At 44.9% G+C, this 27,074-nt stretch overlaps 1 protein-coding gene across 1 annotated transcript in view; it reads right to left on the reverse strand.

Moving 5' to 3' along the window:
• The window catches only part of OGDHL (oxoglutarate dehydrogenase L), a 302,089-nt gene that overhangs the window by 69,056 nt on the left and 205,959 nt on the right, over window positions 1–27,074 (reverse strand). Inside the window, exon 16 of the mRNA XM_082267472.1 lies at window positions 9,575–9,702. Coding sequence (XP_082123598.1) covers window positions 9,575–9,702 — 128 coding nt within the window. The remainder of the gene's footprint in view (window positions 1–9,574; window positions 9,703–27,074) is intronic.

Here is a 27,074-nt window from a genome sequence, read left to right on the forward strand (position 1 = left end):
GCCTCCCCATTGGCTGACAAGTGCACCATGGGACATTTAGTCCCAGAAGATTAAGGAGAGAGAGATAGACTGGAGCAGCACACTGTGAGCCAGGGGACAGAGAGGCTGCGAGGATACCCCCCTGCAGTGCCAGTTGCGGGCCTTGCCATGGGCAAACGAGAGTGAGTGGACAAATATCCGGAGGAAGTGTTGCTGTGTCGCTGGGATTGGTGAGAGGCCCTTGTGGCCATTATCTGTGGCTGTTATTAATTGCAGCATTGGCACTAAATAAGTTGATTTTGTGTCGCAATTTGGGCACTCGGGCTCAAAAAGGTTCGCCATCACTGGACTAAGCAATAGCATGCAATGTCAATCTGCAGCTGCCAAAGCCGGCAGAATATTAACATGCATAAGGAAGGAGATATATTCCAGAGATAAAACTATAACCCTACCACCTTATAAAACTCTGGTCCGGCCACATCTGAAGTATTCTGTCCAGTTCTGGTCGCCAATCCTCAGAAAGGATGTGCTGGAACTGGAAAGAGTCCAAAGAAGGGCAACTAAGCTAATTAGGAGATTGGAGGACCTAAATTATAAGGAGCGTTTACAAGCGCTCGATTTATTCTCCCTTGAGAAGAGACACCTGAGGGGGACATGATAGCAATTTACAAATACATCAACAGTGATCTCCGCATAGAAAAAAAAAATTCAGTCGCAAGGAGTGTATAAGGACACAAGGCCATACAATGCGATTAGAGGAGAAGTGATTTAACCTCAGCCTACGCAAGGGGTTTTTTACAGTAAGGGCAATAAGATTGTGGAACTCTCTTCCACAAATGGTAGTAACTGCGGGGAGTATGGCTTCTTTTTAAAGACTCTTGGACATACATCTTCAAGATCAAAACATTCAGGAGTAAGGGAAATTAATACGTCCACACACACCTACACAGGTTGAACTGGATGGACTATTGTCTTTATTCAACCTCAACTACTATGTAAGATGGCCGGAACGAACCGTTCTGCCCACCGGAGAATGCCGGACACCTCCAGGACCGCCAACACACTCTTTGTGCCTAAATTTGTGGCCTGCCCGACCGCATAGTACTCGGACCTGCGGACATCTGGCCACCGCCCCCAGGCCCAGCAGCTATCCCCAAGGGAACCAGAGGGGCCAACCATCCCATAACAGGCCCACAGAGGGCAACAGGGGGACAGCACCCTGCAGGCACCAAGGCCAGGGGCACCCACAGCCTGGGCACCAACCATCCCCCCCAGGAGCATGGGCAGACAAGCCAGCTCAATACCACCCTAGGGAGGGGGAAAAGGGGGGTTGGAGGAGGAAAGAGGGGGAGGGGTAGGAAGGGAAAGGCGGAAGGGGAGGGGAAAAGGGGGGAGGGGTAGGAGGGGGAAGAGAAAGGAAAAGGGGGGTGGGGAAGAAGGAAGAAAGAGAACCCCGGGGGACCAACCACCCCAGGGAGTACCCGCGACCCACACCACATCCAGGGAAGGAGAGGAGGGGGCCTTACTCAACAATCCAGCAAAGCACGCAGGTACCACTAGCAAGACAGAAACCTCCTCGTCACCAACGTGGTGGAGCTTTTAGCCAGAAGGAAAACTGCGACTCAGGCCGAGACCCAGTCCTATGCAACCTTGCGAGACGTTTAACTCGCTGGCCATCCCCATCCAATGGGGCCATGTCGCAGCCAAACGAGCGCAGAGCTTTGGTCTGCACATGCTGGCTGGCCGGGCTGAGGGGACCACTGAAACTGCAATAGTCCAGCCCTTCGCTCAGTTGCTAGAAGATCTCCACAGGAAAAAACCGGGATCCAAAAACAAACAGCAAAAAATAGACAAAAATGCCAGGGCCTAGCGCACGGCAAGGAGACTAGGTCCTACTCCTGAACTAGGCAAACAAAAACTGAGTATCTCTAAGCAGAGCAGGGGATTATGCTAGCTGAGGACAACCCACCCCATGGGGCGTAACCAAGTTTTGTGCTGTCTGCCTAGTCCCACTCCTGTAGAGGGCAGCATAACCCTATGGTGAAGAATATGGAGCTTTGTCTGTCAATGAACGGAAGAGAAATAGAGTCCACCTGTGTGTAATTTAATCTCAGTATAAATACAGCTGTTCTGTGAAGCTCTCAGAGGTTTGTTAGCGAACCTTAGTAAACAAACAGAATCATAAAGGCCAAGGAACACACCAGACAGGTCAGGAATAAAGTTGTGGAGAAGTTTAAAGCAGGGTGAGATTAAAAAAAAATATGCCAAGCTTTGAACTTCTCACAGAGCACTGTTCAATCCAGACATGACCATTAGAGATTGACCGATTATCGGCAACACCGATATATCGGGGGCTGATATGCGCTTTCCCCGATATATTAGGAATCGGCCTCTGAAGTTACTGATATTGCCGATATTTTCGTGACGTCACTGCGTACGTTGCGCTGTACACGTTCTGTCTACTAAGACCGCCTCCCACACCTGCACAGCCCATACGTGACGTCATTGCACCATGCGCTGTTCACGTTCTGCCTTCTAAGACCACCTGCCACGCCTCGGACAGCCTCATGTGCACTGTGCAGCCAGCTGAAGTCAAGTCACGGTGCCAGCCATCCACCCACAGGCCCTGGCCTCAGCCACCCACCACAGGGTGCCAGCCATCCGACCCACAACAGGGTGCCAGCAGCCAGCCAGCCCCCCCACAACAGGGTCCCAGCGAGCAAACCAGCCACCCAAATGACACCAAGCCAGTCACCAGCCACGACACAGTGTTTCAGCAAGAAAGCCAGCCACCCACAACAGGCCAGGGTGAGTGACACCAAGCCAGCCACACACACAACAGGTTGACCCCAAGCCAGCCACCCACCACACAACAGGGTGACCCCAAGCCAGCCACCCACACAACAGGGTGACCCCAAGCCAGCCACCCACCACAGTGTTCCAGCAAGCCAGCCGCCCATCACAGTGTTCCAGCAAGCCAGCCACCCACAACAGGGGGACACCAAGCCAGCCACCCACCACAGTGTTCCAGCAAGCCAGTCACCCACCACAGTGTTCCAGCAAGCCAGCCACCCACTACAGGGTGACACCAAGCCAGCCACCTACCACAGTGTTCCAGTAAGCCAGCCACCCACAACAGGGTGACACCAAGCCAGCCAGCCAACCACCCACCCACCACAGCATTCCAGCAAGCTAGCCACCCACCACAGTGTTCCAGCAAGCCAGCCACCCCCAACAGGGTGACACCAAGCCAGCCACCCACCACAGTGTTCCAGCAAGCCAGCCACCCACAACAGGGTGACAGCAAGCCAGCCACCCACCATAGTGTTCCAGCAAGCCAGCCACTCACAACAGGGTGGCACCAAGCTAGCCACCACCACAGTGTTCCAGCAAGCCAGCCACCCACAACAGGGTGACACCAAGCCAGCCACCCACCACAGTGTTCCAGCAAGCCAGCCACCCACAACAGGCCAGGGTGAGTGACACCAAGCCAGCCACACACACAACAGGTTGACCCCAAGCCAGCCACCCACCACACAACAGGGTGACCCCCAAGCCAGCCACCCACCACAGTGTTCCAGCAAGCCAGCCGCCCATAACAGTGTTCCAGCAAGCCAGCCACCCACAACAGGATGACACCAAGCCAGCCACCCACCACAGTGTTCCAGCAAGCCAGTCACCCACCACAGTGTTCCAGCAAGCCAGCCACCCACAACAGGGTGACACCAAGCCAGCCACCTACCACAGTGTTCCAGTAAGCCAGCCACCCACAACAGGGTGACACCAAGCCAGCCAGCCAACCACCCACCCACCACAGCATTCCAGCAAGCTGGCCACCCCCCACAGTGTTCCAGCAAGCCAGCCACCCCCAACAGGGTGACACCAAGCCAGCCACCCACCACAGTGTTCCAGCAAGCCAGCCACCCACAACAGGGTGACAGCAAGCCAGCCACCCACCACAGTGTTCCAGCAAGCCAGCCACTCACAACAGGGTGGCACCAAGCTAGCCACCACCACAGTGTTCCAGCAAGCCAGCCACCCACAACAGGGTGACACCAAGCCAGCCACCCACCACAGTGTTCCAGCAAGCCAGCCACCCACAACAGGGTGACACCAAGCCAGCCCCACTGCCAGGCATCAGCCACCAACCCACAACTGGGTGACAGCAGCCAGCCATCCCACAACAGCGTGCCAGAAAGCAAGCCACCCACACTGCCAGGCATCAGCCACTGACCCACAACAGAGTGACAGCTGCCAGCCACCCCACAACAGGGTGCCAGCAAGCAAGCCACCCACACTGCCAGGTGTCAGTCACCTACCCACAACAGGGTGACAGCAGCCAGCCACCCCACAACAGGGTGCCAGCAAGCAAGCCACCCACACTGCCAGGTGTCAGCCACCGACCCACAACACAGTGCCAACAAGCCACCCACACTGCCAGGCATCAGCCATCAACCCACAACAGGGTGCCAGCAAGCCACCCACAGTGCCAGGTATCAGCCACCAACCCACAAGGGTGCCAGCAAGCCATTTTTTTTAACTTTTTTGTGTCTTTCAAATTGCAATGGAGATGGATGAGGAGAGAAAAAGTAAAAGTGTAGTCTGGGAATATTGCTCGTCTCAACCTTCTCCAGGAAAAGCAGCAGTGTGCAACACATGCACAAACAATATAAGCATGGGATCAGTAACTGCAAAAAACAAAAATACGTCAAATCTTTGGGCCCATCTAAGAGTTCATCATATTGAATTATATCATGCAGCACAGAAAAAACAAAATGAATATCAATGTGATTTGGAAATACCTCCTCCACTATCCCAGGCAACAATAACAGATATGTTTCTGAAAAAAAACAGGTGTCACTGTCTAGATTCAGGATTAGATGGAAGATCCCAACTGCTGGACAGAGTAATCACATAGATGATTGTCACTGATAACCAGCCATTTACAATGGTGTCTGGCTCAGGATTTAAGCAGTTGATGTCCATACTTGAGCCAAGCTACACACTGAAGAGTGAGAAGTATTATCAAACAGAAATGCTGGAAAAGATTCACCAAAAGGTCGTTGACAAAGTAAAGGCTATGCTGCAACCAGAGAATGCTGGCAATTCACTCTCATTCACGACTGACTGCTGGTCAGGACAAACAGAGTCAGAGTCACTAATGATTCTTACATGCCACTTCATTGACAGCGGATGGACAAAAAGGCAATTGGTGTTGAATACAAAAGTGATGCAAGGATCCCACACAGAGTACAGTAGAGAAATGTTTCTAGGCATGCTTGAAGACTGGGGAATCACCGAAGACTGAGTGATGCTTGTGCTACTTCGAGACAGCGGAGCAAACATGCGAAAAGGAATGAGGCTTGAAGATATGTCAGACCTCAGTGTCATGGCACACAACACCATTGAACTTTCAAATGATGGTCTGTCAAGCCAAAGAGCTTTGATTGATATAGGTTTTGAGAAGCATGAACAGATTAAAAATGTTGTGCTTGCAAGTCTTTTGAATCCTCGATAGAAGAAGCATGCTTTCTCTTTCGTATGATGTATTGGCAAAGGCAAAACAATGGCTGACAGAAGATATTCAACAGGAGGTGCAGGAGGTTCCTGCCGAAAAGACCAGAATCAGATCACTATTTTTATAATATGAAAGAGCAGCATGCTGCAAAAACCGAAAAATGTCCAAAAATACGTCAACAAAAAGAAGAGCATGTTCTTCATCGTGGTCGAATTGATCAGGACATTTTCAGTGTTTTATTGGGGCCTCATGTGGAGGATTCAATTTTTTCTGAATCTGCAATAATGAGCCTGGATGATGAACTTCATCTCTATTTGAAGGAACCAGTAATTGACAGAAGTGGTGATCCTCTTCAGTGGGGGAAAGAAAAAGAAGCACGCTACAAAAGACTTACTTCCCATGCTAGAAGATACCTCTCTTTCTCTGCTCCTCTGTCCTCCTCTCCTCCTGAGCATGTTTATGAAGTGGCAGCATTATATGAACAAAAAAGAAGCCCTTTAACAGGTGACCATGGACATGCTGAAATTTTCTGCTTTCTGCAGTATAATATTGTTCTACTTAACTGGGAGTATTGAAAAGAGTAGTGTCCACTCAAATCCACTGTCTAGCTGTTGCCTAGCTTTTTTTCTAGCAGTTTTGCACTGACTGCACTGCAGTAGTTGCAGTGAGTGCCCTGCAGCAGAGGTAGTCCACTGACTCTAATCCAATCCACTGTCTTGCTGTTGTCTAGCTTTTGTTCTAGCAGTTTTGCACTGACTACAGTAAATCATTGCAGTGAGTGCACTACTGCAGCAGTAGTCCACTGACTCTAGTCCAACTCCAATCCACTGTCTTGCTGTTGTCTAGCTTTTTTCTAGCAGTTTTGCACTGAATGCAGTAGTTGCAGTCAGTGCCATACTGCAGAGGTAGTCCACTGACTCCAATTCAATGTCTAGCTGTTGCCTAGCTTTTTTCTAGCAGTTTAGCACTGACTGAAGTAGTTGCAGTGAGTGCCATACTGCAGAGGTAGTCCACTGACTCCAGTCAAATCCACTGTGTAGCTGTTGCCTAGCTTTTTTTCTAGCAGTTTTGCACTGACTGCAGTTTTTGCAGTGATTGCCATACTGCAGAGGTAGTCCACTGACTCCAGTCCAATCCACTGTGTAGCTATTGCCTAGTTTTTTTTCTAGCAGTTTTGCACTGACTGCAGTAGTTGCAATGAGTGCCATACTGCAGACGTGGTCCACTGGCTCCAATCCAATCCACTGTCTAGCTGTTTTCTAGTTTTTTTTCTAGCAGTTTTGCACTGACTACACTGCAGTAGTGATTCAAAATTATTGCAGTGAGTGAGTGCACTACTGCAGCAGTTTATTATGCACAATCAGAATTATGTGAAACAAAATGTCCCTGCAATTGAAGTTTTCCTATCAGTTCTCATGCAGTTAAGGTGTGAAGAACGAGCCCTTAATGTTAAAAATGTTAATAAATAACGTTTTACGTGTTCAGTAACAGATTTGTGTCGAAATTTGTGTTTATTTTGCAAATTTTTAAATGTACAAAAATATCGGCCGATACCAATATGCAATGGCCAAAATATCGGTATCGGCAACGAAAAACCGATATCGGTTGATCACTAATGGCCATTCATCCAAACTGACAGGTCAGGCTTGGAGAACGTTATTCAGAGAAGCAGCAAAGAGACCCAATGGTAACTCTGAAGGAGCTGCAGAGATACACAGCTCAGGTGGGAGAATCTGTCCACAGGACAACTATTAGTCGTGCACTCCACAAATCTGGCCTTTATGGAAGAGTGGCAAGAAGAGCCCCCGTTTGCGAGAAGCCATGTGGGAGACACAGCAAACACATGGAAGAAGGTGCTCTGATCAAAAGACTTAGATTAGGGCGGAGGTTCACCTTCCAGCAGGGCAACGACCCTAAACATACAGCCAGAGCTACAATGGAATGGTTTAGATCAGTGATGGCAAACCTTTTTTAGCCCGAGTGCCCAAACTGCAAAACAAAACCAACTTATTTATTTCAAAGTGCCAACAACCATCACCATGCAGCACATTGCACATCTCCATCACACTGTAAAGTTCTAGCACATATTATGTATCACCCTTCAGCTCACAACTCTCTGTTGTCCAGCCACATCACATCAGTGAGCTACATATTACACATCGTCGTGTAACTCATAGCACACCTCCTCACCATGCATCCCACCCCTCCATACAGCTCATGGCACACTTTCCTCTCCATCACACATCAGGTCCCCCCTCTGCAGCTCACCACCTCTGCTGTGGTACGGCAGTGACACTCTTGTAGCTCATCATGCTCCCTCTGCCCACACACACACCTCTCCTTCTATCACCATAGTACAGAACACCATCACATGGTGCAGCTCATTATCAGCAGCTCTGGACTCATCTCTATGCTTTCTCACCAATGTAATGCAGCAGCTGCATTTGGCAACCCCCGGGCAAACAAACGCCCACTTCTCCCCCCACGCTAGTCGATTGGCTGTTCATCCTGCGGCCGAGGGAGACAATTAGCTGCCATTCCTGCCGGTCTGTGAGTTGGTCCCACAGCGTTTTTTCCAAAACAGTTGTGCTCTGAGTTAAACTGCTGTGGGTTATCTGGAGGAGGCAGGGGGTGCCGGGACAGTGCGTGGACACTGGGCGCTTTGTCCTCCTAGTGAAGTGTGTGGAGCTTTTGTGTGCCCGGAGCAGTTCAGAAAACTATAGCTTGCGGACCCACGGAGAGGGCTCTGCGTGCCAGCTGTGAAAGCATATTCATGTGTTAGAATGGCTCAGTCAAAGTCCAGACCTAAATCCAATTGAAAATTTGTGGCAAGACTTGAAAATTGCTGTTTACAGACGCTCTCCTTCCAATCTGACAGAGCTTGAGCTATTTTGCAAAGAGGAATGGGAAAAAATTTAACTTTAGATGTGCAAAACTGGTAAAGGCATACTCAAAAAGACTTGCAGCTGTAATTGCAGCTAAATATGGTTCTACAAAGTTTTGACTCAAGGGTTTGAATACAAATGCACGCTACACTTTTCAGATATTTGTAAAAAAAATTGAAAAGCAGTAAACATTTTCCTTCCACTTTACAACTATGTGCCACTTTGTGTTAGTCTAACACATAAAGTCCCAATAAAATACATTTACGTTTTTGGTTGTGACATGACAAAGTTTGGAAAATTTCAAGGGGTATGAATACTTTTCCAAGGGACTATATGTGTCTGGATGGAGGGTCTATTCATGTGCCTGTTTTAATTGTTCATGGTAGAAGTTATTCAGTAAAGAGAAATTAGCACGTCGGTAACAACATTTTTTCTAGGGATCTATCATGGCACAGTTTTTTTTCATGATTTTTTCAGCACAACAGCATTATTGCCCTAGTCTAGTGTTAATGAAGGTTAGAATAGGTCAGCAACAGTATTGTGGATAAAGCTGTGATTTAGGCTTGGGTTTAGGCTTAGGGTTGAGTGTGCGGTTTAGGGTTACAGGTAGAGTTGAAGAAAATTAGAGTAAATCTAGACATACCCTGGTAGAATTTTGTCCTAATTTTTTCATTTTAAGAACATTCTTTCGATTTTCTACTCAAAAGTGGGTTAGATGTTGGATTTCAACCACAGCGACGAGAAAAACTTGAAGAAGCAGATGGAAATGTTTTTCTTGAAGGAGGGAATTTTTTAACAGTGTATGTAGTTTTTGTTTGGGAAAGTCCATTCGTTCCAAAATTGGATGTTAAAAACAAATGTAATTTGTCTTGAAAATCTACTAGTGTAAAGGTTCAAAATTAGGGGTTAGGTTAAAATTAACAGAAAAAAAAAAACATATTTGTTTTCAGGGCATGCCAAATATTGTTTAGGTTTTGAAAATTAATTTGTGCATTTTTTGCTGCTTAAAATGTATTTATGTAACAAAAACTTAGTGCTAAAAAAAAAAAAAAAAAAAAAACAGGAGTTTTTCTGAAGCTACTGAAAGTAGCACACTTGATAGTCTCTGTTTCTGTTACCCATTTCTCATTACAGCAGTAAATAAATCAGATTTTGGCCATGGCAAGGAATATAGCAGGATGATATAACTTACCCAGGACTCCATATTCAGACAAGGAGCTGTTACACACAGTGTAGGGAGCTTGGTCTGGATACAGGTAATTCATTGGAACACAAGTCCGGCGATCTACATCCTGGTCATGTAAAACGTGATGACGATGGCTTACAAAAAATAAAGCACAGTCAATGCATGGACCAAGATTACTTCTCTTATTGCAACAATACATAAAAATACATAAATATGTTGGTCATTATTGTCCAGGCCATTACAGGAGGGCTTCTGTACCCTTTGGATTATATATCAACTTTCTTACAATATAAAGATTTCAGCAGGCCCTTTGGCAGATGCAGCAAGAATGAAACCTCAAGATGGGAGGGCAGAAGGAGATGGAGACACTTTTTAGGATGCTAGTGAGATATACCATTAACTAAATTGTAAATTTTAGGTCAAGTAACCCTTTAAAAGTGCAACACATGAAAAACAGATGTGGACATATGGACAAAACCAGCAGTTATTTAAACTAGATATCACTTACTAACTAGTTCCAGGGTTTGATGACATAATTGAAAGATATTTTCCAGTAGCCATTCAACAAAGCCTGTCTTTTCTTTGATGTTGCTATATCTGTGTCAACTCCTGCAGCAGGGAGGTGGCAAAGGAATGAGTAAAACTTGCTGATGGTTGCGGTATCAAAAGATGCCTTCCCTTTAATGTTCAGGTGACAGTTTCTCTTTAAAGTGCTTGCAAACTGTAACAATGGTCTGTTAGGTATACCTTTTTTAGTCTGTTAAGTACGTAGCAGGTTTTCCTGGCCTGCGGCCTGATGTGGGTCTGCCATTGTTACCGGTTACCTCTCCAGCCCATGTGAGCTGCGACCCTGGGTGTGAGGACTGAGACATGGACGACTTCGGCATCTTGGTTTTGTGGTTTTTATTGTAGAAAAGGGGGATGGGAGAAGGTAACAAGTGGGATACTCCTTTAGGCTTAACTAATTACACTTGGGACTTAATCCTGTAAAAATGCCCGTTGGCGCTTCCTTGACGCCAGCCAACGCTCACTAACACTGAGAACACACTGTAGCTTGATAGAAGTGCTGGATCCTCTACAAGAAGTCCAGAAGACCCAAGACTTTGAATGGTAGAATTACTGACACTGCTGTACTGCAAAGTCACTAAATACTCCCCTCCCGCCTTGCACTGGCTTGAGGTAGTACGTTGTAGATTTCTGTAAAGCTGCAACTGTTAACTGACACACTCTGTACAATTCAGGGCCCAACTGCAGGTGCCCCCTTTAACCTGGAACTCTTCAGGGTTCATTGACTATGTACCCCCTCTGTAACTTCAAGGTCCTCAACCTAGGTACCCCCTTTCAGCTAGCTGACACTGGATCCCAGGACCTCTTCCGGAGTGGTCCCCTCTGACTCTGGCAGACCCCCAGGGGCAATCCTCAGTACTCACGACCTTTGTAGGCTTTCCTGGGACTGGACCCCTCTCGCTCTCCACAGGTTCTCGGCACACCGGATCCTCTCAGCACTCTCTGGACTCTCAGGCGACACCCCGAGACATCCACTTCCTCAGACAGGAGGAGAGACAGCCGTACTCTCCCTCCTGGGACTCTGCTCCCGCCAAAGACACCATGCCACGCACTTCCCCCCAAACTTATACCCACTCCCAGAATCCTTTGCAGCATAATCTGCCTTCTGGGGTAGTTACAAGCTGGGATGTGTCCCCTGATTGGGCTTCCCACACTGCCCTATGAGAAGCCTCTCACAGGAGCCAGTGGGGATACTTCTCCCCTCAGCAGGCACATCTGGAAGCACTGACACCCTAACTAAATAAATCACAGCCCTGCTGTTAGGCAGACAAGGCCCACTATACATCTGCCTAGCACTTACCTGTAGGGTGCTACAAGTATAACTTTTATAGTGTTTTGTTATAGCAGCTGGATAAGTGCAAAATAAAAAAAAACTGTTGATCTTTTAAAGTGGTTCTAAAATCTAGTTTTTTTTTTTTACCTTACTGCATTTCCTGCATTAGGGTAAAAAAAAAAAACAAAAAAAAAACCCCATAGTAATACCCGTCTAAACACTTACCAGGCTCCTCTCCCAATCCAGCACTGCATTGCTCTCTTGCTAGTCTCACAGGAGACATGGGAGCAGCAGGAGCCATTGGCTCCAGCCTCCCATCAGTCAAACCTTGTGATAAAAGAGCCGGAGGCATGGCCAAGCGGTGTGTGTCTATAGATGCACACAGCCCAACTCAGGAGCATGCCTTCACGGAGGCCCCCATAGCATAACTTGCTATAGGGGAACTCGCAAAAAGAAGGAGCTGGTGCCAAAAAAGAGGTAAGGGACCAGCTCTGTGAAATATTGTTGCACTTAACAGGTAAGTATAAACTCTATTTTAAATTTTTAAAAATGCCTTTAGAACCACTTTATGAACTACAGTGTTTTCCTTTGTCCTCTGCACACTTCTTGTGTCATCTCAAAGAATCTTTTTTTCCCTATTAGTTGTTATCCTTGACAACAAAATGATTAGCCTTTATGTTGTAGAGTTTGTTGAGTGGAAGTGGCTGAGTAGTTTAATATAACACACTTAGCATGGCTGACACCTTTCAGTCTACCAAACATCTGTGGGTTGTCAGCCAACAATGAGGCTTAAAAGTCAAACTTTTGTAAAAACTTGTAAATGCAGCAACATTGGTCTTTTTATGAGCATTTAATATTTTTTTTCAGTGCTTTGTGGGTGCAATGCACAGGCTCTATCAATGTTTACTCCAAAAAGAAAATTGTGATGCTTGGCACCTTGCTCCTGCGCTCAGAATCTGGTTCTCAGACTGCCTCTATCCCAGGACTCTCACTTGGCATTCACTAATGGCTGAGCCTTGCTGCCCTCTACGACCAGGGTGGTCGACAAAACACTGTAGACATAAACAAAAAGAAGGGCGCACCAGCCTAGCGCATTATCCTCCGCAGGCTTTTATTGATAAAGTATTAAAATTGTCTACTCACAAACATGCGATGTAAACAAGCATATTAACTCCATCAAACAATGTCCATGATGTTGGAGTCCAGTCTGAGGAAGAGGCATTGCCTCGAAACGCGTTAGCCATTCATCGTAATGAGAACATTGGACTCCAACATCATGGATGTTGTTTGATGGAGTTAATATGCTGGTTTACATCGCATGTTTGAGAGTAGACAATTTGAATACTTTGTCAATAAAAGCCTGCTAAGGATAATGCGCTAGGCTGGTGCGCCCTTCTTTTTGTTTATGTCTATCAATGTTTACCTCTAGCTTCAGGTCCATATGGAGGCATGGACCTGGGCTGGAGGAAATGTGGCTAGACTACAAGGGGTGAGAAAAAGGAGGTATCGCACAGTCCCTCTGCCACAGTGACAGGTGGGAGCATGCAGTTATTCACTAGGAGAAATGCAACTAGTAGATAACTTGGCCGGAAGAAGCACCCTGCGATTTATGTAAGAAGGGGGCAGCTTGGTTTGGGGATTATATATGCAACCATACTTCATGTTACATCATAAATATAACATGAAACATTAAACATGTAACATGAAACATTAAAAATGAGTGCATTTCTGGCAGATCAACCGGTATTTTTCTGTACTTGCGGGGTTTTTAAAGTGATAAAACTCAGGGCATTGACTATGTACAGCAGAGATATACAACATATATTTTTTTACTTTGCCTTGACATAAGCTTTAACTTCCAAACATTGTAAGGTTAGTTAAAGCGGCGCTCCATCCAAAAGGGAAAGCTCCGCTTTTTTGCCTCCACCCCCTCTGCTGCCACATTTGGCACCTTTCGGGGAGGAGGGGGGAGTGGGTACATGGTTTTGATAGGTACCCGCTCCCACTTCCAACTGACTTCGCCATGGCAAACTCAGCCAGAAATTGGGCCCCCTCCTCCTTCCCCCGCCGCCGGGCCATTCACAAAACGCAGTGCGCTGCGCACATGTACAGTAGGGGACCAGCTGTGAACCTGCAAGGATTCACTGCCAGTCTCCCTTAGCCATGATGGTGGCGGCAGCACCCCAGAGAAAAATGAAAAGTCGGCTTGGATGAAGACACCGCTGAATTCGTGGACAGGTAACTGTCCTACTATTAAAAGTCAGCAGCTACAGTATTTGTAGCTGCTGACTTATTTTTTTCTGAAGGAGCCTGGAGCTCTGCTTTAAACGCTAAGCTTATTACCCAAATGAGATAGGAGTAATTACTGCAGTCAAATGGGCAACTTTATATGTCTGGGGAGTTCCGCATTTGACTGCAGTGAGTACTTCTATCAGTTTGGATAATGAAAATAATGTTTTCTTCTTTTTGACATAATTGTAAATACAATGTACTTTTTATGATTTTATGTATGTTTGTAGATCTATTGTGCCTTCATCCTCCTGAAGATGCAGATTATTTTCCACAAAATGTGTAAAGAACAATAGAATTTACCCTTAGATACTCCATTGTTGACACATAACCTGCATTTTCAAATTGTATATATACAATACCAAATGGGATTCCAAGGTAGTAGAGCTGTTTGTGGGAAGGACATTTATTCCTTTAAATTAAAAATGTGATTCACAGGAAGGTTTTTATTTGCATAGTGGTTTTATTTATATGATTTATGGGCACAATCAAGAGTTCAATTGTTTCAAAAATGTGTAAAAACTAAAATATAGGACATGGTGCTCGCATATGCAAGCACATACCTGTATATCTTTTTGATAAGCTCTAACGAGCAGGACCCTCTAACTCCTCCTGTATTGAATTGTATTGTAACTGTATTGTCTTCCCTCATATTGTAAAGCGCTGCGCAAACTGTCGGCGCTATCAAAATCCTGTATAATAATAATACACAAGAAATGGCCACAAACGATGACAATGATGACATCTACTAACTCCCACACAGCTTAGACTTCAGTTTTAATACAACAAATTCTCATGTGCAACAAACGTAAGCATTTACAGAATAATCACCATATTTATAGTGCAGAGAATTCCTAAAAACAAATAAATTCAAAAGAGAATTTCATATTTTCTTAAAATCGGTCTGTAGGTACCAGGACCTGTGGTTTTCAACAGCAATTCCCTTGGTCAATGTTAATTTATTGCACTTTCATAAATTTGTTATTTGACAAATGTTTCTGTGACCTTTATAATCCCCACCACAGGTTTTAATATGATATTGCAAACCCATTAAAAATAAAAAATATGCATGACAACAAATCATGAGTATGAATGGCATCCTTAAATGTAAAGCTTGAATATATACAAAATTCTACTATTTAAAGTGATTGTAAATGCTTGATTTTTTAAATTAAAATAACAAACAGGTTATGCATAAATGGAATAAAAGTAGGTATGGCGCTGCTGCAGTGGGTTCCAATAACTAGATAGTACCCATGGTCAGGTGAGGTAATAAAGGTGTCTCAATCCCCTGGCAGGTGTAAGAACTCTGGGGGGAGATGGAGTGCTAATTATATTCCAATATGTGCTTTGATAATGTAACATATGCTGTGATAAACTAATAATGTGACTGTCCCTTTAAAAGGTCAAAAGAAGTATAAAACACCAGCGGTGTTAAATGTGTGAATGTTTCTTAAAACGAATAAAGTGTCAGAAATTAAATTCTAAAAAAATAATTAGACATCAAAAATACCCCTTTTCCTCCACATTCTTCTCTCTCAATACACTCATACAGGAGGTAAACTGACATAGGCAAACCCCATAGTGTGAATCTATATAAAGAATTGTATAAAACATTTGACAAAAAGTATTCAGGCATATATAGTAATATGTCCAGGGCGCTATGGGTTCCAGGGACTGGTTTTAGAAGTGACAAAGTGACGCCAGATGCTCCGCCCTACGCATTTCATCAGAACGGTGCCATCTTGCTTCACTTTCCTACATAAATACATTGCAGTCTCCAGAGGTCAACGCAAAAAAGCTATCTTAGCTAAATTAACAATGTATGTTGCCCAGACCAGTGTTTCTCAACTCTGGTCCTCAGGACACACTAAAAGGCCAGGTTTGTATGAAAACTGAAATACATCACAGGTGATATCAAACTGAACAGGAAGGGCCAACCCCAAACTGTTTCCACAAACTTGGAAGCATGGAATTGTCCAAAATGTCGTGGTATGCTGAGGCCTTAAGAGTTACCTTCAATGGAACTAAGGGGTCAAGCCCAACTCCTGAAAAACAACCACACATCATAACCCACCTTCCATCAAATTATCTGGGCCAGTGAACAAAGCAAGGTCCATAAAGACATGGATGAGCGAGTTTGGGGTGAAGGAACTTGACTGGTCTGCACAGAGTCCTGACCTCAACCCGATAGAACACCTTTGTGATGAATTAGTGCAGAGACTGCCAGCCAGGCCTTTTCTCCAACATCAGTGCCTGACCTCACAAATGCGCTTCTGGAAGAATGGTCAAACATTTTCATAGACACATTCCTAAACCTTGTGGACAGCCTTTCCAGAAGAGTCGAAGCTGTAATAGCTGCAAAGGGTGAGCCAACATAATATTGAACCCTACAGGCTAAGACTGGGATGCCATTAAAGTTAATGTGCGTGTAAAGGCAGGCGTAACAATACTTTTGGTAGTATAGTGTATATGAGTTCACAATTCTAGAAAATTATACATGGCAAGTGTACAATACTCATGCCACACTTATATAACATTTGATAGTGGACCCACAAGGGTACAGAGTCAATGTTAGACCTACAATGAGCGTCTGAACTCAGGGGGAAAGGGCAGGGTAGGGGGCGAAGGAATAGGGTAATAGGGAGGGAAGAAGGGAAAGGGGGAGATTGAGTAGCACTAGGACAACTGGGGATAAACAAGATACCAGTCTCTATAGCGTATACATAATGTACTCCAACATTGTCAGAATGAAACTGTGCATTTAGGAATGTGCAACCATATTGGCCAAGAATGGATGAATTTAGGATAGTTAAGGTTTTTAAGGGAAAATCTCCTTTCCATATCACATTGGTGATTTAGGCCCAGCGACTGTCTCAGATGTGGAGGATTTCCACAGCCTGGCGTTGGTAAGCTTCACAGCAACAGTTCTTGATTTAGTAGGGAGCTGTTCTAGGCCCACGGGGAGTAAGGCTAATTTTGGGTTAGGACTGACCGGTTTGTCGGTGGTCTAAGATTTTGGTGTAAAGCTCTTGTTCTAATAGGATGTAAGTGATTTTCAGGCTCACATGAGGGGGGGGGGGGTAGTTGCACGCAGAAGGTTTACACCTTAATGCAGAGAATACAATAAGGTAAAAAAAGAAAAAGAAAAAAAGAAACCTTTCTCCCTTTAGAACTACTTTAAAATAACATATATCAGCAGATAATAGTTAAACAAGGAGATAATTGGATTTTTTTTTTTGTCTTACCGTAAAATCCTTTTTCTTGACCACTGGGTTATTGGGTTATGCTGCCCCCTACAGGAGCAGGACACTAGGCAGGGAAAAACGTTACCACGCCTATGGAGCAGCCCCAGGGGGTATAATCCCTCTTCCTGCTACAGGCATTAAGTTTTGTTGCACGCAGTGTCAGAAGAACAAATAGCCCAACTCAACAGAGGGTTGGGTGCTATGTCCGTCATTGACCATCAGAGAAAAGGATCTTACGGTAAGACAAGAATAAAAATTTCTCTTTTGTTCATTGACGGACATAGCTCCAGAATCTTCTTGACCTTCGGGACGTCCCAAAGCAGTGTCAAATATGAGGGGTGGGAAAAAAACACAGCAGAAAAAAATTCCCAAAGCCTAAACCAAGCCAACCAGGTAACACGGAGCTCAACCAAAAACAACTGGAGCTCACCTGAACACAATACACCCTCAAAGAAGATCAAGTCCTCTAAAACAGCAGCATCTGCAGAGGCCAACACATCTACTTTGTAAAATTTCGTGAAAGTGTGCACAGACGACCAGGTGGCTGCCTTGCAAACCTGCATCGCTGACGCCTGATGGCGGAAGGCCCAGAAAGCGCTAAGTGTTTTCAGGGAAAGGAGGAACCGGACCCTTGATTGAGTAGGCCTGCACTACCGTCTGCCTGATCCATCTGGAAATGGTTGCAATAGATGAGGCCAACCTCTTGTGAAATCCATCCGTAAGGACAAAAAGTGAATCCGATTTCCTAAACGACTCGGTTGCCGCTAGGTACACCCTGATCGCCCAAACCAAATCCAGAGAATGCAAGGCAATGTCCTTAGGATGCTTAGGCCACAAGGAAAGCAACACAATGTCTTCATTCAGATGGAAACCAGAGTCAACCTTAGGAAGGAATGACTGACAAGGGCGAAGCACCACTTTTTCTCTGTGAACCACCAAATAAGGTGAATGACAAGACAAAACTGCCAGCTCGGGCAGCCTGCGTGTGGATGTTATCGCCACCAAGAAGGCTACCTTCTGGGACGATATAAGCAGAGGAATCTTGCAAAGATTTTTAAAAGGCGGTTTCTGAAGAACCGATAGAGGTCCCACAGAGGCAACGGCGAACCCCCTGAACAAAGGTGCAAACCAAGGAATGCGTAGCCTAAGGAAAGAAGAGGTAGTTGAAAGAAAATCGCCAAGACTGAAACCTGCCCCTTGATGGTACCCAAGGCCAGGCGCTGTTCCACACCTTTTTGGAGAAACGCCAAAATACGAGCCACTGAAAAGGAACGGGAAGAAACCCCCAAAGACTCACACCACGCAATGTACGACTTCCAGACGCAATGGTAAATCTTTCTAACGGTAGATTTTCTAGCCTTCAAAAGCATGGGAATCACAGAGTCAGACACCCCCTATCCTTCAGCACCTGGCTTTCAACAGCCAAACCATTAAAGCCAGAGACTGTAAAGCAGGATGGAAGATCGACCCTTGGGCCAACAGGGCGGGAGAGGGAGTCATTGAGGGACATTGGCGAACAGCCGTACCAGATCCGCGGATCATGACCGGCGAGGCCAGTCTGGGCCACAAGGATGACCGGAAATTCTTCTGCCTCTATCCTCCGCAGAAGTCTCAGCAGAAGTTTGAGAGGGGGAAAGGCGTATATCAGATGGTAGTGGACTTAAGGGGCCACCAGTGCATCTGTGGCGTCAGCTAGAGGATTCTGAGACCTAGTCGCGAACCTCTGCACCACCCTGTTGAGACGAGAGGCCAACAGGTCCACCTTGGGAGTTCCCCAACGGAGACACAGCTGATGAAACACCTAGGGATGAAGACACCGCTACCCTTGATCCAAGGCCTGTCGACTGAGGTAATCCAAAAAACAGAAAAAACCTGCGCTAGATAAATAATAGCAAGAATAGCAGCTAGCACAGGCCAATAGACAAAACCATACAGAATATATAAAGTGCAGCGCTGAAAAATTATTAAATATGATAGTAAAGTGCCAAGTGCATGAAAACTTGAACCATCTAAATATATATATATATATATATATATATATATATATATGTATATATATATATATATAAAGTTTACATAATTAATTTGAAAAGAATTACATGTGAAACGATACAAACAATTATGCACCTTGAAATAAATCAAGATTAATAAAAAAAAGTTCATACAGAGTGCATAAATAAATGAAAAAAGTCCAAAAAGGGCATATAATGTCCAGAAAATAATAAATAAAGATGAAGTATTTAAATAGATAAATTCTATGATCAGAAGAAACCTTAAAATCCCCATGTGCATTAAGAAAAAAGCGTTCACTGTTCCATCCACCTAACGTGCAACCACCAACATGTGATAAAAAAAATGGCTGCTTACCAGAAGGTATGTGGCCTCCAAACTAATGGAAGGGCCCACAGTGCTTTTATCAGGTAAGTATCCACGATATGCAGAGCGACAACAGTGTACATTCAGACAGGCATCCAAGTTATATGATTCTCAAAATCATAAAAAACAGTGGAAACATAGCGCACCCTGGGTAGGACCAGACGTGACGCCACTACGCCCTCTAGCTCGTACATATTAGGAATGCTGCAGCTCGTCTGTTTTTTCGTATGGAGAGATATATACGTTTTATATACATCACGTCTGTAAGTGTATTACTTTTATAATAAATGTTTTATTGCTCAACTGGGTTGGGCTTTGATTCCACTGTTTTTTATGATTTTGGGAACCAGGGCCTTTTGGAACCTCCTGAGGGGGTTCAAATGGATTTTGATCCCTTGTCCTGAGATCCAGAGGAATGAAAAGATCGCTTATGAGCAGAGACCAAAGGGCCAAGTTTGCGACGAGACTCTTTGCTCCTGGTAGCATGTGGGAGAAGAGTACTCTCCTCCCCGCCCCCCCCCCCCCCGTAAGACCCTTGATGATCTCATCCATGGAAGATCCCAACAGGCTATCCCCTACAAAGGGGAAATAAGACAGGACCTTCTTGGAAGCTTGGTCATGCACTGAAGGACCACCACTGTGGGCGCACCCAGAGAGGCATCACAGATAAACTGTAATCCCTGGACCAGCTGTTCCGCCAGCTCCGTAAGGTTAGGTGGGATCTGTTCCCCTTTCAGATCCTGGCACAAATGCCTTGTCCACTCCGTTAAGGTCTGGGATACCAAAGTTATAGTAAACACTGGTCTATGGATCAAACCGGCCATGGTGAATGTGTGTCGGACCAAAGTCTCGGTTCTCCTGACAAAAGGGTCTTTAAACAGCTCAAGAGTCCTCCACCGGGAGACGGGTGGCTTTGTTCAACTTGGAAACCTGAGAGTTAACCACAGGAGGGACTGTCAACTTTTTCAAAAAGGACTCATCAAAGGAATACCTCCTGGTGAAACACTTAGACACACTGAATCGCGACAATTTTGTTAAAATAGGTGAGAAAAGGGAAGACCTTTGTCGCCTTTGAGGATCTGCGGGTACCGAAATGTACCTGCGTCCTCCAATTTAAAAGTTTCCCGCACTGACACAATCCGTATATCCACTAGCACCTTTACATGCGCGGCTGTAGTGGGAGAGGAATCATCCTCGCTATCGAAGCACCCAGGGTGCAGGGACGCAGACCCAGTAGGGTGATTCACGTACGTGGTAGCCAGGACACAGAGGATGCAAGTAAAGGCGGGGGAAGCTTTTTACCCATCCTGTTATGTAGGACCATATCTACTTTGGACACTAGTGACTCCAGGACCGTCGTCATTGCAGACCATGCAGACTGGGACCCAGAGGGCGCCGCAGAGAGGATCGGGTGGGTAACCCGGGGAACCATACCAGCAAAAGAAGAAAACACTGCTAAGTGACCCCCCCGCCGTGCTAGCAGCACCACAGGTCCCAGCACACCCAGCCGCTGCTATAGCAGGGAGAGGGAGAAACGTTTTCCACCCACAGGGACTCACCACCACCGGTCAAGTACAAAGCAGAGCACCAATTCTGCACGCCGTGTGGTGATCAGAGAGAAAGAGGAAGTCTAGGAGTTAACACTAGAGGTCCACCGCCAAAATCACCGACCCTGTTCAGTGGGGCTCTGTCATTTCCGACCTAGCGTGGAGCTGAGGCCTGCGCATGCTTGCTGGTCGGACTGGGAGACCATAAGGATCTAGGATATCCAGTCCGACGCCCAGTCCAGCGGTTGATTGTAGTTCTCACAGGAACAGAAAATAACAAATGAGGAAAAAAATTCCATTCAAATAAGAAAAAAATGCTAAGACCAAAGATTCCAGCAAGGAACTAGCTCCTTACTCCTGACTAGACAGAAAAAAACTGAATGCCTATAGCAGAAAGTGAGTGTATACTCCCTGGGACTGCCCCATAGGCGTGGTAAAGTTTTTTCCCTGCCTAGTGTCCTACTCCTGTAAGGGGCAGCATACCCCAATGGTCAAAAAGATTCAGGAGCTGTGTCCATCAATGAAGGAAAGAGAAAATGTATTTTTATTATTCAATCACAATTCCAAAAAATGTGGGATGTTCTGTAAAATCTACATAAAAAGAGAATGCATTGATTTGCAAATCTCATAAATCGATATTTTATTCAAAATGTAAAGAAGAAAACATATCATATGTTTAAACTGAGAAAATGTGCCATTTTAAGAAAAAAGGTAATTCTGAAATTGATGGCATCAACGCATGCCAAAAAAAGTTGGGACAGGGCAACAAAAAGCTAGCAAAGTAAGTGGTACTAGCAAAGAAGATCTGGAAGAACATTTTGCAACTAATTAGGTTAATTTGCAACAGGACAGTAACCTGATTGGTAATAAAAATAGCATCTTAGAGAGTCAGAGTGTCTCAGAAGTAAAGATGGGCAGAGGTTCACCAATCTGTAAAAAACTGTGTCTAAAACTTATCCAACAATTTCAGGATAATGTTCCTCAATGTAAAATTGCAAAGACTTTGAATATATCTTCATCTACAGTACATATCATCAAAAGATTTCAATAATCTGGAAACATTTGACAATGATACACCTTTTTGTTGTTTTTACTAAACGATAAACCCTCTTCAGTCTCCAATGCCAAAAAAAAGTTTACAATGTTTTTAGTAGCCAGAAATAATGTGATCCATGCCCTTGCTCTGGGGGGACAGAGGGAGCTGAGAAACACCATTATACTAGTCAATACAAAAAAAGACATATGTTTTATTTTTATTTTTTTTACCCAAAACAATGTAATATGGCAGCATTGGCATGTACCCTATTTGCTCAAGTGTAGTATGATTTTTAATGACCGGTCTATAAGAATAAAGCTAAACCAAAACACCCTGTAACACACTGCACCGATACATATATTTCATTAACCAGCAGACACAGTGCCATATTGCAAGCATATTGCATGGCCCTTTACAAGGTTCGTTATGGATATATGAAAGCTGAGGATATTTCCAACACCTCCTCCCGCCAGAGCCCAGAAGGTTCATTAATCAGCATTAGAATGGGACACCGAGGCACATTATGAAAACAGAGATGACTGAAGCAATTACTGTAATCCATTAACTCTCTGAGTAATGAGTGAGGCTAACTGACTGAATCACACCAATATGTTCAGCTCTGCGAGCGCCCATGCAAAATGGACTATTACACTGATAATACCTATTATGTGGATTACTTGCTCCAGAGCTGCCAGTGTCAAACAAAGTGAAAATGATGGTCTCCATGCGCCCTCCTTTGCTGTAATGTATGTCAGGAACAAATTGCCCTTTCAAATATGTGCCGAATAATAGTGTAATTAAAACCAGTTGGCATGGTACAGGTTAAGTAAATTATAAGCAGACCTCTGCATATCAGACAATTTTGGGTCATAAGCAGAAATAGATTTGTAATGCAGAACATATGCATATAGGCAATTTAGGTAAAAAAAAGGGCTATGGCTATGCTCTGCATGGAAAGTGGGGTAAAAGATGCTCCCATGCAATGGGGCTGTGCCCGCACTGTTTGGGTTAACTGCTCATTTTTGTCTAGGCGTGAGGAGGACAGAGATTTACTTACCTCATCCGCCATTCCTTGGGAGTGCAAGACTGGTCCCTGCCACTCCTGTCCTCTGCCCTGCGGTCTTTTGGTCTTCTGTGATGGACTGTTCCTGAAGTCATCACTCCCACAGACTGGCTTTAGACGTGAGGATGGCAGCAACAGTCCACCGCTGGACTTGGGGGAGCACTGTTTTCCGGAGGGTCAAAGAATGGGGTGAGTATAGGCTTTCTGTGCGCCCCTGGACAAAATGAGCAGTTAACCTAATGCAATGCTGGCACAGCCTCATTGTATGTGGACATTTTTTTTTGTTCCTAGAGTTCTGCTGTACAATTACTATTAGCCTATTGCAGTCAACTGTGCAGCAAAGCTCAGGGGAGAGAGAAGCAAAATTTGGTGTGCTGCATGTGCCAACAAGGGGCATGCTCTCAGGAGGAGTGACGGAGAGATGAGCTCATCAGCCTGCAGCCTTCTCTTTTTACTGTCCAGTCTGAGGCTGGGGAAGGAACAAGACCTGTAAGTGTTACTTAACTGAAGCAGAGAAAAATAAGGTCTCCTTCTTTGCCAAACAGGGCTGTGCAAATCTCAAAACTGAACAGACAAATACAAATGTAATCCATATTAAAAAGTACATTAAGATTTACAAAACAGATAAATGATCTTACAAATGCATAAGGCTACAGGACATGTATAAAATACTTAAAGGCCACTAAGTATTTTCCAAGTTAAATTCCAATATTTATAAAAAAAAATTTGAAGATGGCACATTTTCCTATAATACTACAAAATTAGGCCCCTTTCACACAAGCGGACCATTCAGATCTGCCTGTCCCTTTTTCCTGGCGGATCTGAACGGATGCCCCATGCATCTCTATGTCTCCGCTGACATCCAATCCAAAAAAATCTGTCCAAACCCTATTTTCCATATGTCTGGCAGATCGGATCTGATGAGAATGGACAGACAGTCCGTTCTCATCCGATTCTCCCATAGAGAAGAATAGGGACCTAAGAGCTCTGTCTCCGCACACAGCGCGGAGACAGAGCTGCCATCCGCCTGCTCAGCGGAGAAAGAGCTGAGAAAAACCGTGTGTGAAAGGGGCCTTAATGTTTACACAGGTTGATGTTTATAGTTCACAAACTTCTCCACACTAATCAAAAGGCAGCTTGGCCAAAGTATGTAATACTTGACAGTAAGGCCATACATGCATTAAGTTTCATCCAATACACACTGAATAAGATGAAATTTGCTCGGTGGGTGGCACTGTCATCAACACTGGATCAAGGGAGCCAAGGAGAATACTGTCAGTTAACAGCATCGGCAATGCGGCATCCAATCAGATGCAGGCACTTTTGGGGTATTTTGAGAGCCAGCAGTACTGACTATTAGAATACAATTATCCCCAGCAGGAGAATTTGGTAGACTTCTTTGGTTCAGCCCACAGGTGGATGAAGAAGTCTATAGGTGTCTGGCAAGCTTTAGTGGATCTATACTAAGAAAATAGAGCTATGGTAACAGTTTTGCTAACAGAAGAGCTGAAATATATACTTCCCTTTCCTAAAGAAAATGTTGTTCCAGGTTGCCTTCTGTGCTACTCACATTAGACAAAATGACAGGCATATGGTTATTTGGAAAATACAAGTTTGGAGGCTGACCCTTTCCTTTAACCCTATCGCTGTCAGGCCCGACGCTCTATTTTTGACCTCAGCTGGCCAGAAGATTTTTGCAATTTTTCAATTTATACTTTTTATTACAGCTTTCAGAGTCTGTAAAGAAATTGCAGGGATGCAATCAAAGTAAGAGGTGCAGCTGCAAGCAGTTTTGATCCACTTTATGTAGGGAGACCAGATGTTCCCAGTTTCCAGGGACAGTCCCTGGACTAAGGACACTGTCCCCAGACCAAATCTGTCCCTGGCAGGTGTGGTGCCAGGTGGGTGCTTGGATGTGCTTAAACACACCCAAAAATTCTTTAAGCACCGTCAAAGCATTCCCAAAATTCAGATGCCACAATTTATTTTCTTTGTACCTGCACATCCTCTATTGATGCCAGAAGGCTGGGGACTCCTTTTTTCCTGTGTAGGGATACAGCTGCTCCGGGCCGCATAAGCCGATAATCTTTAATTCGAACTGGCAGCCTAATTACAGAGGCGGATTGATATAAGCCTCTCTGCTTTCTCATTGGCTTAGGATGCAGCACTGTACCCGCCCCCTTCCTCAGCCCGCCTGATTTGACTTCTAAGCTAAACTGTATCAGGAGGAGGTGCCAGGTGATCGATAGGAGGGGGGCAAGAGAGGAGTGAAGAGAATACAGCCCGCTATGGAGGATGGATTACAAGAGGCGAATGGATCATTTCTCAGCCTCTGCAGTGAGCCTGTGAGAGCCTCTAAAGAAACAGCTTCTTGCCAGCAATGAGAGAGCAGAGGCTGTTTTCACAGTGTGTGATACAGAAAGTTAGAAGAGCAGCACCAGGACAGGATGTCTGTGTGTTTTATCCCTCCATCCATCCCTCCCTCTATCCATCCATCCCTCCCTCCCTCTATCCAATTATACCCCCCTCCATCTATCCATCCTTCCCTCCACCCTCCCCTCCCTCAATCATCCAACTATCCCTCCCTCCCTCAATCATCCAACTATCCCTCCCTCCGTCCATCCCTCCTTTATCCATCCCTCCATCCAACTAACCATCTATTGTTCCATCCATTTAGCCATCTCTCTCTCCCTCCATCCATCCAAACATTTATCCATCCCTCCATCCAATCATCCATTGCTCCGTCCATCCATCCCCCCATCCAGGCCATGGCTCTTGCACACAAGTGGCTGAGCCTATTTAGTGTATTAGCAGCCCAGGGGCAGTGTACAGCTGGTCACTGACATGAATAGTTGTGTGCTGCTGTATTAGTCTATACAGTGATCATAAACATGAGTACAGCAGCGTTCAACTATTCATGTCAGTGACGGGCTATACATTGTACCTGGGCTGCATTTACACTGAATTGGCTCAGTCACTTGTATGCAAGAGCCCTGAATATCAATAAAAAATAATGTAAATTCTTTGGTAAGAATGAAATACAAAATACGCATTGAAACGTTTTTTTCTCTATCTTATCATCCTTATATTTGGAAGTTATATCCCAAAAATTCTAAGAAGTATCTTTTTTTAATCTCATGGATGAAATGTGAGAAATAACGTATATATCATACAACCATTTCATAAACACATACCACATACACTGCATATTTAATTTAAGTAAAATATACTTATAAAATAGTTTACCATTTGTCAATAAAAAAAACAAAAAACAAATATGTCCCCGGATTTAATTTTAAAAATCTGGTCACCTTAACTTTATGTCTTACATCAGTGGCCTTGAAAGGGTTAAAAGGGGTAAAGCAACCTTAATTTCAGACTCAAACCGGTTTCTGTCCTGAGGTTACTGACACATGCATTACCAGTTAAGTTCTTCTTCCAGTGCGCTAAGTGAGAGTTCTGAGTGCTCTAATTACGCAATTACTCCCAGTATTGTATTGCCAGTGTTGTAATGTGAGAAGCAAAGAGTCAATCAGCAATAAATATGAGCAACATTTGAACCTTTTTGATAGTATTTAAAAATGTTAATAGAAATGTAATGTTTAATATTAAGGAATTAAAAGTATCCTGTGTGAAAGTTGTTTACGTGTTATAATGAACCCGCTACTGTATGTGTGTAAAAAAAAAAAAAAGGGGGTTCAAACCCCAGCCTCTTTAGAGCAGAGGACTGTCTTAAAGTGAAAGGATAATTGGCCAAACTGGGTAAGGCTTATTGTGACAGGGCCTGATGCTCCGCTGGGTGGGTGAGGACCAATATGACAGGCGTCAGATATAGTCCTACTATTTGAACATATTCTCTATAACTGGGCTCAAAATTTCAAGTCCGGAGGTACTAGCCAAGCACCTGATAAAAGAGCGCGCGAGGCCATACAGGACCTGGCGCATGCTCAGAAACGCGTCGTGCATGCCGTGCATACCTTACATTCCCTGGTGACGTGGCCGCATAACATCCTTCACCCGCACATCGTAGCCGCTGTTCCGGGCGCTGACCGCTGCAGGAGTTAGCCGGCTTCCTTTCCTTCCTGTGATTGGCGATCGAGCCATGGA

Source organism: Pelophylax lessonae (genome assembly GCF_965119305.1).
Source record: "Pelophylax lessonae genome assembly, chromosome: 9".
In the NCBI taxonomy this organism is placed as follows: Eukaryota; Metazoa; Chordata; class Amphibia; order Anura; family Ranidae; genus Pelophylax; species Pelophylax lessonae.